At 28.3% G+C, this 14638-nt stretch overlaps 1 protein-coding gene across 2 annotated transcripts in view; it reads left to right on the top strand.

Annotated features, from left to right (window-relative positions):
- The first annotated feature begins 4832 nt into the window (after window positions 1–4832).
- LOC107450683 (myb-like protein Z) overlaps window positions 4833–14638 on the top strand; it is a 41655-nt gene continuing 31849 nt past the window's right edge. Inside the window, exons 1-5 of one of the 2 annotated variants that reach the window (XM_016066537.3) lie at window positions 4833–5334; window positions 8055–8138; window positions 9670–9738; window positions 12441–12509; window positions 13901–13947. In XM_016066537.3, the coding sequence (XP_015922023.2) occupies window positions 5332–5334; window positions 8055–8138; window positions 9670–9738; window positions 12441–12509; window positions 13901–13947 (272 nt within the window). In that variant the 5' untranslated portion in view covers window positions 4833–5331. The remainder of the gene's footprint in view (window positions 5335–8054; window positions 8139–9669; window positions 9739–12440; window positions 12510–13900; window positions 13948–14638) is intronic. The other variant, XM_016066535.3, reaches the window with a different exon arrangement.

The following is a 14638-nucleotide window of genomic DNA, read 5'->3' as shown; positions in this document are numbered from 1 at the left end:
CATAGCTACTAAAATGTAGAGCCCTGAAAACGGAGCAAGGTGCTTGCTCATAGTTGAGTGGTGTGTATGTGTGTCAACTAAAGGTGTCTACACACCGAACGCAACAGCGATGCGAAACACGATTTTTCCCCTCTGTTGCAGTGTGTCTGTTGCAAGTGATTGCATGTACCTTCACACCGCATGCGACAACAAACCTGTTTCCTGGCTAGCGTATGCGCACTTTTCTTTTGTATATAGTTTTTGTTCCACAGCTCATTTTATCGTTATTTTTTGTATTTAAAAAATTATTTTACACATATGAATTATTTTTTATATTTATATTATTTCTTATATTTATATTACTTTATGATTTCATTACAAGATGCTTCATAAATTGTCGAAATAAACTTTGCGTCACATTTTTACAAATATTGTATCAATAATTTATACGAAATTATTTATTTTTTATAATTTTTGTCTTATAATTTTGTCTACTAATTTTTAATACGTTACTAATCTTTTTATGGGAAAAAAATTCATTTTTTCTGAATAAATTTTTCCGACTATAACACGTATTTTTATTTTGTTAAATAAACTAAATTGCTGGAATATTAAACAATTCAAATTAAAAAAGTTAGGGAAAATGAAAAACAGAAATTATTTTATTATCAAAAGGTGATGTTAGGAAAAAAAAAATTTTTTCCCAACATTGTTGTGAACAATATTTTGAATATTACAAATATATCAAGTTTGCAACTTAACATTTTATATAGACGTGATAAAAATGAATTTATTTTCATATGCAAATGCTTCAATATAGTTTTTTCTTACATTCGCAAGTTGATAGGAATTTATGACATTAAAATTTCCCTTTACGGAAGTTCCTTATGGAGCCATTTAAGCAACATTTTAAAATGGACACCTTTTATTATTTAGTGACCCTTTATAATATGATCATGAGATATTACTTTATGAGAAGTACAAGAATGTGCGGGTGTTTTTCTTTTTTCATTTATGTTTTACTTTTGCATAAAATTACATTTTCCAAAAATTGTATATAAAAAAAAAAGGATTACATTGCGTTTTGAATATGCTACATTTCTTTTTCCTGCTGAATGGTACTGTCGCATTAAGCCAGGCATAGTCAGTCTGAACAGGACAACTGGTAGCTATATTTTATAACACTCCAAATAAAAATTCCTGGAAGATTGGTTATGGTACCTCAGCTATCAACAATAGACCCATGAAGCCTATGGCGTAACAAAAAATTTATTAGTAATTTCTGTTCTTGAATCTGGTCCATTCACTTAATTGGCGATAAATTCCAAATATGTTCCTTAGCTTCCTTGATTTTCTAAACTCCCAAAAATTTCTCATAGCAGTAAAATCAAATTATTATTTTTGTTTCTATGAAAATATTAAAGTAGGAAAAAAGGCGTTTTTTCCCATCATTTCTAATATACCCAATTTTATCCGATAGTGATGAACAATACCTTCCATAGAATAACCAATTTACACTAAAAAAAAATACAGCGTTTTTTGTTCCATAAAAATGGTTTATTTTTTAAGCTAAAGATCGATCTGATTTCATGCAAATAAAAATTTAAGCGATTCTGTTTATGAAGTTGATTATAAAAAGAAAATTTAAGGACCCGGTTTTGAGCACCATTGCCGTATTTAAAAAATTTTATATTATCAGAATTTCGTACGAAATTTTTCAAAACTTTTCATTCAAAATTTTAGTTTTTGTAATAATTGCCCATTGATGGGTCCCTTCATCATTCGAGAGTAGAATTGAAATGAAAATAATTTTTGTAACAATTAATGACGGTTTCAACTAATTAAAAAAGTTTGCCTTTTTCTCTTTAGCGATTGCTTTGCATTTCTTTATGAACTTTGCTTCATAACTTTTCGAAAATCTTTTCTAATAAAACGAACGTTCTAATTTTTAATAATAACTACTTTTTAATAGCAAATAAAAAAAAATTGTTCTTCAAAAAAAAATATGCAGTTAAAAATTATTAAATAAAAAATAATTAATTAAAAAATACTGCTTTCTAATCTTTTAGCAACGCTAAAATGCCGCCACCTTTTCCTTATTTCGCTGAACATTTTATTTTTATTTTTTAATGATTCAAGAGTAACGCTTTAATTTTTTATTCATGGTTTAATAAAATCACTTTGAAGCTATCTTAACTAGTATAAAAAGAATTAATTTAAAAGGCTTGATATTTATTTGAATGTCAAGTTATGTTCTGGCAAAATTCATAAGTGATTCTCTGTCTAATTGACTATTAATAGTTATTTTACTGCCACTCGAGAATATCTGCAATAAAGAGCAAAAAAAAAGAAGCGCAAACAAATATGTATTTAAATATATATTCTGTTCACTTGTGCATGAACAATTAAAAATGTGAGAAATAAACTAATAGTAAAAAAGATTTATACTATTAATTTTTCGCAATTAATTCAAAATACTTTTAGAGAATTAATTAAAGAAAAGTATCTATTCAATGCATTTTTCATAATTAACAAAACGCACTAAAATAGCTTAAACCCAAGTGAGATTAGCAGATTGATCCCACTTTAGAATTTTAAAAATTTATCTCAGGAATTTATGAAATTATAAACACTGTTTCTAAATCAAGACCTTTCAATATATATTTTTAATCAATGTTCTTAAAAATTTATATTATTTTATATATATTTAATAAAAATTTCAACGAAGATTTATATAAATAAGAACATTTAAAATACATTTTTGTAATACGAGTAAAAATGTCTTTTAATGTAAAAATCTTTCAAATATATTCAAATATTTTATATAAACATAAGTCACTATGTTCTGAATGACGTTAACATTAAAATCATACGTGATTTCATCGTATTTTCCCTTTGAGATTAGAAATATATAGGAATCGGATTGACTCTCTGAGTCTGCAACAGCGACGAAAATTAAACTCCATCCAATTCTTGAAACCAGTGCGACGGCGATCGCTGGTTGTTGCAACAGAGGGAGGATGAAAGAAGTGCGCATGCGCGAAGTCATTGCAACATGCGATATGTTGCTGTTGCAGTCGGTATGGAGACTCCTTAAGAGACTTCCTATTAGGATTTTAAAAGTCTGTATGGAAGTAATACTGGGCTGCGTCTCGTCCTCTATCAGAGAAGTCTCAACGATTGGTGGTGGTGATGTCTCTGGGGTTACTGAGCTGCAGTCTGTAAGCGATCGCTGGGTCTGAATCGGACCATGAAATCTGTATGTCTGTTTCTATATTAGACTACTTCAGTTTCTTTTTCTTGTTCTTCCTTTCCTTGGATGTAGAGGAAGGTGTTGACAAATCCTCGGTCTGAGTAATCTTATTGACTCGTTCTAGAGTGACTGTTGTAGCTTCTGTAGTCCTGATGACACGTGTTGAGTTTTCAACAGTCTTCTTAATTCTAAAACTTTCAGAGAGTTCGAAGATGGAGACGAAGCAGTAATTGAGTTCTAGGCAGGCTCAGAAGTTTTGTCTGTCTTTGAAGTTTCAGCAGGTGTTGTTGTTTCTGACAGCATCAGTATTCATCTCTTCTCATCTTCATTGTTTCATTCAGATACACATACTTCATTTTGAACTGATTAGCATGGTTGAAATGTTAATATCGAGTAGACCTATTTGCAACTATCTTTCAGGATTCAGTTGTACTTCCTTCCTCGGTGATTATCTGGTCGAATTCTAGGTGATTGCCGGCTAATTTGTCTCATTGATTATAGCATTATTTCTTTGAAACCATCTGGCATTGGTGGTTTCTCCCCAGTATAATATTTTGTGGTGTAGCAATTATTGTGTAATATTTTGAGTTTGTTATCTACGGCATTACACCAGGCAGCCAATGCTTACTTCATTATAGGTATATATAATCACTGGCTACAGTCAATGAAGGGATTGGTGAGCACTTTGTTTTGAATGAAAATTATTAATGATTTTTTTGTTTGAATATAAATGAGGCGATAAAATTTAGATGATCAGATAGTTTTAGCAATTTTTTGCTTTTCACTTGTATTTTCTGCAAACTAATCTTCATGAAAAAATCTTGATTGTCATGAATAAAGAATTAATTTGATTTTTAGAAGAAAGCATGTGTTTTTACAAAATTTTTATATTTTGCTGCATATAAAAACGGATGAGAGATTTTCGAGGAAACTCGACGACATTTGAAGCAATATGTCAGATTTAAGATAATTTTATGCTCTCAAAGAAATTGAGATTTTTTGAGGATAGCTATTGACGTTTGAGGATTCTGTTCCAGTTGGAGGACGTCTGCTCATTTTACCTATATACGCTATTTCCACAAGCAAGTTTAAACTTTTTTGGTAAACCTAAGATTTCTTAAACCGGTTTTTCAAGCGTTTAAGCTTTCTTAACTTGTTAGTAGAAACAGGACATCAGAGGACATGCATTATTAATAACAATATCCACGTGATGTACAAAATTAATCATCATACGCTTGAATTCCAGCCTGAGCCGGAGTTATATTTTCGCGACAATGCGTGACAGGAGAATCGAAGATGTAAAATAAAGCATTAGATCTCTTTTTACTCATCATGCGCCTGGTGTCAGGTCTTGGGTAAATAGGGCGTCACATTCTATTGAGCATGCTAGCCTGTATGTGTATGTTAATAAGTAAATATAATACATACTGCTAAATTTTTGAAAGATAAAGACTTTTTATTTTATAAAGAAAAATCGAACAAGCTGAATCGAAACTCTGCTGCACGCGCTTGCGCGTGTTATACCTGCGTAAAACACTCAAATAACGACTCACGTATCGCACCTGCTGCATAACCAGAACAGTACAATCCATACACAACTAGTCATTCACACAAGATCAACACAAAGATTGAAGCCACAACTCCTGTTCTTAATTAAAAGCTTAGTGTTTTTGATATAGAAGAACATTGCATTCTACTAATCTGACGCACATACCGCATCAGCCACTCAAAATCTCTATCATCAACTTTGAAATAAATCATGACAGTCGTCAGTGTGATCAAAATCTAAGTCATATTTGAAAGGTCAACAACACCACACGATTGTTAACCTTAACTGTGGATTTCAGGACCATCCAGAGATCTTGACTTGTTGTGTGAGTTTAAGATAGAAAGAAAAAAATGCAAGATTTTAATACCATATGGTTGTTAATCATATGAATCAATTTCCTGATAACGTTTTGTTTTATTGGAATACTAACACGAAGTTATAGATTTTTCTTTAGTTCTAAGTATTTGTTGTTTTTTACCATTGTTGGAGTATTATCTACCCAAGCAAGAAAATAAAGTCCAATCTCTCAGTATCTATCTTAAATTTTCTAATGGTAAATTTATTTACTCATATTATCCATAAAAGTTATAAATTTTGAAGTTTCTTCGAAAGTTTTTGTCTCATTATATCTATTCTCTGCTATAAATTACTGATTTCTTAATGTTGCTACCACTTTCAGAGGAAAATGTTTGGTTTGTTTATCTTAAAATTTTGACAAAATAGTTCACACAGCTATTTCAAAGTTCATGTTTATTGTAGTACTACAATCAAGTTATATTCTTCACGTTTTGACCTTAGTATTTGTAATTTGTGTTTACAAATTGATGTAGCTATTTGTGAACAAGTTTCTAAAAAGTTAAATATGTGTTCTGTAGTAAATTTTCTGAATGATTTCTTAAACATTCCACAAATTATTTACACTTTTTAATGTGAGTGATTAGTGTGCACATTTTTCATATTATATAGAACGTATAATATTGCATAAATAATATCATAATTGCAAATGAAATTGCTGACTAAGTTATGCAACATTTTAAAATTGAGTTATAATAGATCGCAAGAAATATTATGTAATTTAAACTTTTCCAAAATAGTATATTTTGAAGTTATTTTAATTAAAAAAATTACAATAAGCTTTTTTTAATTTTGTAGTACTAAAATATTATAATATTTATTGGATACTGATTTTTGGAATCTTAATTTTTTGTTAATAGCTTTTTCCTATTTGGTGGATGAAAATTAATATAGCATCCAATTTTAAAAAGACTATTTTCGAATCATAGTGAAAGTTCACATGAAAGTGCATTGAAGTTAGTGATTTTTTAATGTGTTATAGTTAACTGAAATACATATTTCTAGTGTTTAAGGCGAAACTAAATATACTAACTTCTTGCAGTTATTTTCTTTTAAAGAAATGTATTGTGTATATGACAAAATATTTAAAAGAATAAAATGTTATCGGTATTAATGGCATGATTATAAATCTCGATTGTAGTTGTAGTTTTAAAACTGTTTTTTGTCTTTTAATAAGACCATGTGTGTAAAGATGTAGATGTGACATAATTAAACGGGTGTAGTCAGGACCTGATGTAGAAATCTGGTTTATAAGCACATAATTGGTTGTAATTTTAAGCAAAATTTGCACCATTGCTAACAAGATGTTTTTCAGTTAATTGTACCATGTAAATTATGAGACTAGTATATTTGAGCTAATTTTTCTATTTATTATAACCTTTGACTCTATTAGATAATTCTTTAGGGAAAAAAGAATAATAAATAAATGTTTGTTACATGTAAAGGCCCTCAAATATGTAGAGGCCCTAGTGCTTGATTTTAAGGCTTTTTAGGTCTTGAAAAACTCTGCGTTTCGATTCGTGTTCTGTTCTAAGTGGACAGAAAATAATCATGCTAAGCTATTCACATACCCTTGCATGACTAATCATAGAACAATTTTTTACATTCGTATTGGTGCAACAATAGGTAAAAAAATTTGTGTTAACTTCATATATATTGTGTAGGATTGGTGAAAGTAATTTTTTTATAAGCCTAACCCACATGTGTGTTTTCAGAGAAATTCTGATTTCTTAACATGTTTCTTAGCTAAATTGGTGTTTAAAATATATTTTATTTTTCTTAGACATGTATAGAGATTTAAGGTTTTAATAATTTTTTATAATATTAATAGTTTCCTACTATTAGAGTATCATTTATGGGGTTCACACCTGTATGGCGACAATTGTCATCAAATGTTCTACGAATTTCACCAGAATCATGTGCATAGCTACTAGCTTGCTGTCTTGAAATGTATTTAGGTTTTACAAAATCTTTTTTTCTTTCTTAACTTAAATCTTCAATCATTATGAGGTATTATGTTGAAACCTAAATAGTTTTTGTGTGTTATAATGGCATTTAATGATTTTTGATCTTTACTGTAATATGAATTATGTATTATAAAGTTGGATTTTTTTCTTCTCAAGTTTGTCTTATATAGAATTTTGGAAAGTTAAATAAATACCTAGGAAGTCCTATTGGACCACTACTCATACAAGTAGTAACACTTATGAGATGTTTAAGAAAGATGTGATATTCTATTTTCCTTTTGTTTTTGAAAATAATATAATCTAGTAAAATGCTCTAGCAAAAAAGCGAAATAGTCTATTTTTCGTTTTAGTATTTTTAGATCATTTTGTAGCATTTTGGCTACATTATTACTTGTGGTTAAAAATTATTACGGTACATTGTTACTGTTAATAAATAGCCTGCCAATAAAAATAAATACAAGGAGTTTATAACCACCAAGAGAAAACTAAGACAAAGAAAGGATTAATGCTGTCAGACAAAACATTTATTCAAATCTCTGTTAGAGATACATATTAAGAATTAGTTATATGTTGCATCTTAGAACACTCTTCAACCCACCCTAAGCTTCACCTGACAGATCGGAAGAAGATAGAAAGCAAGTTCTTGTTAATATGCGCTATGTTTGTGCTTAGACTGTTCTCATGGCCTTGTGACCTTTGTTTAGGCTATACCATCATGAACGTTTTGCTTAAAAACATTCACAGAAACCGTGCACATAATATACTGCATATTTATAAATGTTTTCTAAGTTAAAAAATGTGTGTCATATAATTCCTTCTCTTACATAAGCTAACATGTGGTGTTTGTTGCTTTCTAATTGTTTACTTTTTTTCTCTTTAAACGAAAAGATTTAGAGGAAATTTTTTTATATAATTTGTTCATTGCCTAACATTATAAAATTTTCCATTTTAGTTCTTCATAGAAAATATTCTAGAAATTGCAGATTCTAAAACTAAAAAGTCCAAGAAGTCTAAAAAAATGGAGAAGATTGAGAAGGTAAATATTTTTACTTTTATGCATTGAAAATATTTATCATAATGTGTAAGTGTAATATTTATTATTATTGTTGTTATCCTATTGGTTTTGGTATTCATCTGATTTTAGAATGTATCTTGATAATTATATAATGTACTCTTAAGACAAGGTTGTTTATATCCGGGGTTGTGGAATACTCAAATATGTTTCGCATAAACTCTACCCATTGCTTATTTCAGGATTTTGTTTTTTTAAGTGATTAATTATTCTGTCTCTCAACTCCCAGAGTAAATCTTGCTAAATTAACTTGCTACAGTTTCTAAACAAAGTAATTTGTTAGAATTTATTAAATGCATAATAAAACAGAAGGGGCCTGCCTTTCCTTTTAATAGGTACTACAGATCTTTGAACTTTTGATTGATGTAATTCATTGGGTTACAGTTTTGCTGTATAATCTCTCTTAGAAATCTTTTTGTTTATACTAGAAAAATACTTATGCAAAGGTGTGCTTTTCACATTTTTCTATTTAACATTTTCGCAATTTATTCAACCTAAATCCATTTTGATGTACCATCTGTCCATAGCGCATGAAAGCGCCAATCATTTTACATGTTTAATGAAGTACTAGCGAGTCCGCATGTACGTCTACTGAACTGGGTTCGGTGAGATTATTGCACTCTCACTTACGAAATGCAACTCTGTTGCATTTTGTAAGTGAGAGTGCAATGATCTCAATTTAGAAATCAATAATCTCAAAGATATTCTCAATTTCAGGCTTCATTTTCCACCCTCTAATATCACACCAAAAAATCTCTTGATCATTTTATAATGGCTAATATAATCACAAAAAGAGTTTTTTGTCAGAAACTAGTTATTTTATCATGATCATGCAAAATCTTTTAAAATTATTTTGGCTTTTTGTTAATGTATATAGCGCTTAAAAATATTTTTTGAATGCTTGAAAAGTAAGTACTTTAAAGGTGCTTATTTTTTGTCAAAAGACTTGGCTACGCAACCTGAAATAAATACCTTTTCTGCTTGCATTGTAAAAAAAAAAATTATAAATAATGTAAAAAAACAATATGTGTTGATAAATTTGCTACAATTATGGTGATTTCAGCTCAGACTGCTGTCGCAAAAAAAAGTCTTTCAAAAAAGAATATAAATTACTGAATGTTTTTAAAAAAATAAGTACACTCTTTAGTTAAAAAAGAACTCAAAAGTTTGAATATCCTGGGTCTTTTAGACCTGCAGCTTTCAAAGTCTAGCACAATCACTGTCAGAGTAATGAATTGTTTTTAGAAAAAAAGTTTTTTCACAAAAATTTAAATTTATTTAAATTATTCACAGAAATACATAATGGAAAATTTTCAACAAAATAATTAATCAAGTTAGAAATTTCAATTTGATCATAGATTTTTAAAAGCTTAGAATAGAAAATAAATAGTTTCTTGGTAAAAAAATGGTGTTTATTGGGGAAAAATAAATTAAAAATAACAAGTAGTGTTGGTAAAACTTCTAATGAAAATTTTAAATTTGTTTTTTGATACAGTGTCCATTATGTTGTGAAGAGTTGGACCCTGACGACTTGAATTTCTTGCCATGTCCTTGTGGTTATAAGGTAATACCAACGTTTATTCTCAATGCTTCTTTGTTTACTTCCTGTTCCTGTATTTTGTTTTCTTCTTGGTATTTCACATTATGTTTACTATATTTTGAAATTTTTTTTTTTTTTTTAGTTATGTTTAATACAAAGGAAAACTAGTTTAACAGATGTTTGTAATTTTAGATTGGATTAAGTTTTTTGCTAATTTGTAATGTACTTTTTTTATTTGTTGTCTTTACCTTTAATTTTATTTTTAGTAAGTATGGAATCAGAGTTTTGGCAAGTATTTATGGTCCAATACAGCTCTAAACTGTATAAATTACTTAACCATGCAAAACCTATTATAATTCTGAAAATAACTAAATTAATCTTGCTCCAACTTTAATCTCTATTTAGGTTTTAACTAGATTAGATTTTTTTTTTCATTATATGCTATGTTCAAAGCAGGGTTGGCAAGGTTTAATACAAAATGGATTAATCCATGGTTTAAACCGTCCTGTCCAAAACTGCCTTAAACTGTCCAAAACCCTTTTACTCAAATTATGTCACAATTTTATCTGAACAATATGTAAAAGGTAAAATAAACATAAAACTAATAACATATTGATAATTAAATCTACTGGAGAATATTTGTTTTTAAAAGTATAATGTTTTATTAATATTGTTTGACTCTTCAATTTAAACATTAAACAAAGGAAGATTAATCAGTAATCAAGTTCAATTGGTCCTCTCATTCAATAGTACATAACTGAAGTTTGACCTTGCCATACAGGTTAAGCTATTAGGGACTAAGTGCTTGGTTAGTCATAAACAGGTTTATTTATCTATAGTACTATTCAAGAATACTTTTATTTCATTCATGTTTGATTCTTTTAGCATAGTGGTGATATATCACCAGTGTCAGTAACTGAAAACAATGTTATACCCTTCAAAACTGTTAATTCATTTTTCAGTCATTTTGTATTTCCAATTAACTAATCCAATAAACTAATATATTTAGATTTAAAAACATTTTTTTTTAACAGATGTCTTTTTTATATCATCCTGTGATGCAGAAATTATAAAAAAATTTAAAAAAAATATTGTGAAAAGTAAAAGGTTAATTTTTAAACAAATTTAGTATTTTTTTTAAAATTATTATTATTACTCAATATTACATTATTTATCCTTATGCAAAAACATTATTAGTATAAAAAACATATTTATTTAGATATTCACTTTTGTTGTTCAATGAATTGTGGGGCTTCAAAAAATATAAACCTTTTCCTATTATATTATATTATTTTTCTTTAATAAGTTAAAAGTAAATTGTATAAAAAATATCAAATATTTATTGATACATGTAATTATTATGTGTACAATGGTTACACCTATAGAATTTTTACCTTTTACTAAAGTTCAAGGTTTTGGACACTTTAAGACAGTTTTATCCAGTTTAAGACAGTAAAACCCACACGTCCTGTCCAAAACCAGTTAGGACGTCCAAAACGCCAACCCTGATTCAAAGTAACTGTATACATATTGATTTTAAGGAAATCTGAGTTTTGGACTGTAGATTTATGGTTCAAAACTGTAGATCAATTATCAAAACATCTAAAAAATAATTCTAACGGTAATTAACTTTTCTTGCTCCAAATGTAACCACTATTTGGTTATTACTTATGAAGAAAGTAATATCTATCTATGTTTTTTATCTTTTAGTTTTAAATATAATTTTTTATTTTGCTTTAAACTTGAAATCCTAAAGCTTATTAAATTTTTTAGTGTTAAATATGAGTGGTTTGCATGATTAAAATTCAAAGCAAATAAAGTTAGTTGCAGGGTATCTACGCACTTGGAAAGTCATAAAAAATCATGGAAAGTCATGAATTTCGGTATTGAACAAAATTTGTCGTGAAATGTCATGATTTTTACTATTTTTTTAAAAAAAATCATGGATTTAGGTCTCCGAAAAATCTAATTTTTAAAATGGAATCTCCCTCCCCCCAATTTCATCCTGTTCCAAATATCTGAATTTCTAACAAAATCACCACTCAGTATATCATTTCTAGATCGAATTATCCTTTAAACTCTCTTCTGTGATTTAAGAATTTTTATTTTTTTTAAATTTTATCAATTTAAAATTCTAGTTGACGCAAATCAGTGATTGGCGAATATTTTTTATTTCAAAATGAACAGAAAAATCAGGAGTATTTCTTTCCTTTCTGATGAACAAGAAAAGTATCTTTAGAATATAATTCTGCATGAAAAAAAAAATTTTACTTATGTATTTTTTTCAGCTATTTTATTGTTTCAACTCTTTCCTTACTCTGTTTTTTAAGTTTAAAATCTATAAATATGAAGATGAAGAGTATAATAGTTTTGGTTATGCCTATTTCGAATAANTTTACTTTTGTATTTTTTTCAGCTATTTTATTGTTTCAACTCTTTCCTTACTCTGTTTTTTAAGTTTAAAATCTATAAATATGAAGATGAAGAGTATAATAGTTTTGGTTATGCATGCCTATTTTGAATAATGTTATTATAATGCTTTTTTAAATTTATTGTTGCGTTTTTGTTGGAGAAAACAGCAACTTTGTTAAGTCATGAAAAATTCTTAGAATTAGTCATGAATTTGAAAATCTAAAATGTAGCAGATACCCTGTAGTTGGTATGTCTCATGTATTCAGAAATTGTAATTTTGATGATGCAATTTTCAATATTTTTTAAAAATGTAGGTTTGTCTTTTCTGTTGGAATACTATAAGAACTAATGAAAATGATCCGAAATGTCCCCTGTGTAGAAGAGTAAGTTAACTTGTTTTTCATTATCTTTATAGTTCTTCTCTTTGTACTATATCAAATGAATCTATCTTTTCAGGTATTTTTATTCAATAATATAACTATAGAAAATGTGTGCTTTGTTGACATTATTTTAATTTAATATTTAATTTTTGAGGGTTATTTGCATATTGAAATTTATCAGATGAGCAAAAAAAAGATGAAAAAATGGTTTTTGAAGCTTATTTGGAAGATAAAGTGTTAAAAATTATTATTTTTTTGAGGGAATCTGTATAAAAAATCTGTTTTTAAATATTTAATAGTATTGATTTTAAATTTAAACCAAGTCTTCTAAAATTAGTTTAGTATCAGTTTCCTATATATTATTGATAATGTTAATTTATACAGTACACTCTCGATTATCCGTGCTCATTCCGGAGTCACACAAAAAATATAAAGAGAAACATTTTCAAGATTAAAAAAAATTGATTCATGAAGTTATAACACTACCAAATTTTTGGAAGCAATATTCATTATTGGATTGCAGTATATGGAACATCAGCAGAATGGTCAAAGGTAAAATCCTCTACGTTATCACAATCTTGGAGAAAGATGATACCGCTTGATGAACAATCCTCTTCAGATGTTCAAGAGAAATATGATAACAGTATTCTCGAACAAGCAAAAGAAATCGAAGGTTTTGACATTCTTGATGAAGAAAATTTAGAAGATTGGTTTCAAAGTGATGCATGTGAGCCTGGCTTCCAGTATTTGACTGATGAAGACATCGTTATGTTGTTAAATCAAATAGTGGTGATAGTAACTGATGCAGAAGTTGTAGTAACTGAATGAAATATAATTTCTCATTCTGCTGCTCTGTTGAATCTTTATTAGATTTGATTACGGTGACATTACTGCGGTTCGTAAAATATGTGGATCGCTATATGGCGAAGATGCATTACGCATTTTTTAATAAGGAAAATTCCTAGTTTGATGTTATGCATGCAAATGTCAGTAATTTTTATATTTTTTGTACTGATATTGAATTTTTCTTTAATAAAAGGAGTTTTCGGATTATCCGTGTTTTTCGATTGTCCGTGCGACCTGTCCCGGTGATTAACCCCGATAATCAGGAGTGCACTGTATTTACATTAAGGGGAAAATTATATCTAAAATTAATTTTGGGCAGATATTTTAATAAAAGCAAGTCAGGTTTATTATGAACACTATGTCATTCATGTTGATGATGGGAAAACTTTGCTTAATGAGTTTTTTTTTTAATCGGAGTAATTTTATGCAGATTTAAAAATATTTTGTTATCAGTTCCACTAAATGAAATATTTGTGTTTCCCCATATTTAATTTTCACCTTATTGCAGGATACTAAATGTAAGAAATAATATTTTTATTTTCCTACAGACCTATTCAGAAAATCCTGCAAAATTTGAGCCACTTTCTGCTGAACAGTATGTATTTCATTAGTTTTAATTGCAGTTTATTTTATTGCTTACTGAGTGTATCCCAAGAAATTATAGTAAATTTATTATGTATAAGGAAATGTGCGTCTTTCGGGCCTACTAAACTAAATAGTGAAATTTCTCTGATTTTGACGTATGAGAATATCTTCCTATAACAGAATAACAGGTATTTAAGAATCTTCATAAGCAAAATATCTAGGTTTCATACATGTGCAAGGATCTGTTCAGGGAAAATTTACTACCGTTGAGCGTAACCTTCACAAATTCCACTTAGGAAAACACAAGATACTTTTTAAAAAAAAGCATGTTTTAAGATTCTCCGCCTCTTAAATTTTTTTTTGTATCCCTATAAAAAATATATATATAAATACCAAAGTTTTTTTTAAATGAAGCAACGAGGTTCTCTCTCTATAAACTATACAGGAAATCAAAATTTGAACATGATTCTAAACATTCAAACATTATCTTTAGCTTTATTGTAAATTTTAACAGACCTTTATTTTTTTATGAAAAATTTTTTCCCCTATGAAACTTTTTTCTCTGTGACCTTATCGAAAATGTTCAAATAATGAAAATAACTTTGATATCTAGTACTGTTAATAGCAAGTTGAAATTTAACTATGGACAATAGATTTTTAAATTTGGATACAATTTTAAGCTCGAAATTTTACAATAGCAA

Source organism: Parasteatoda tepidariorum, chromosome 9 (genome assembly GCF_043381705.1).
Source record: "Parasteatoda tepidariorum isolate YZ-2023 chromosome 9, CAS_Ptep_4.0, whole genome shotgun sequence".
NCBI classification, from domain to species: domain Eukaryota; kingdom Metazoa; phylum Arthropoda; class Arachnida; order Araneae; family Theridiidae; genus Parasteatoda; species Parasteatoda tepidariorum.
The sequence above is the reverse complement of the archived record's forward strand: the minus strand, read 5'-3'. Positions and strand labels throughout refer to the sequence as shown.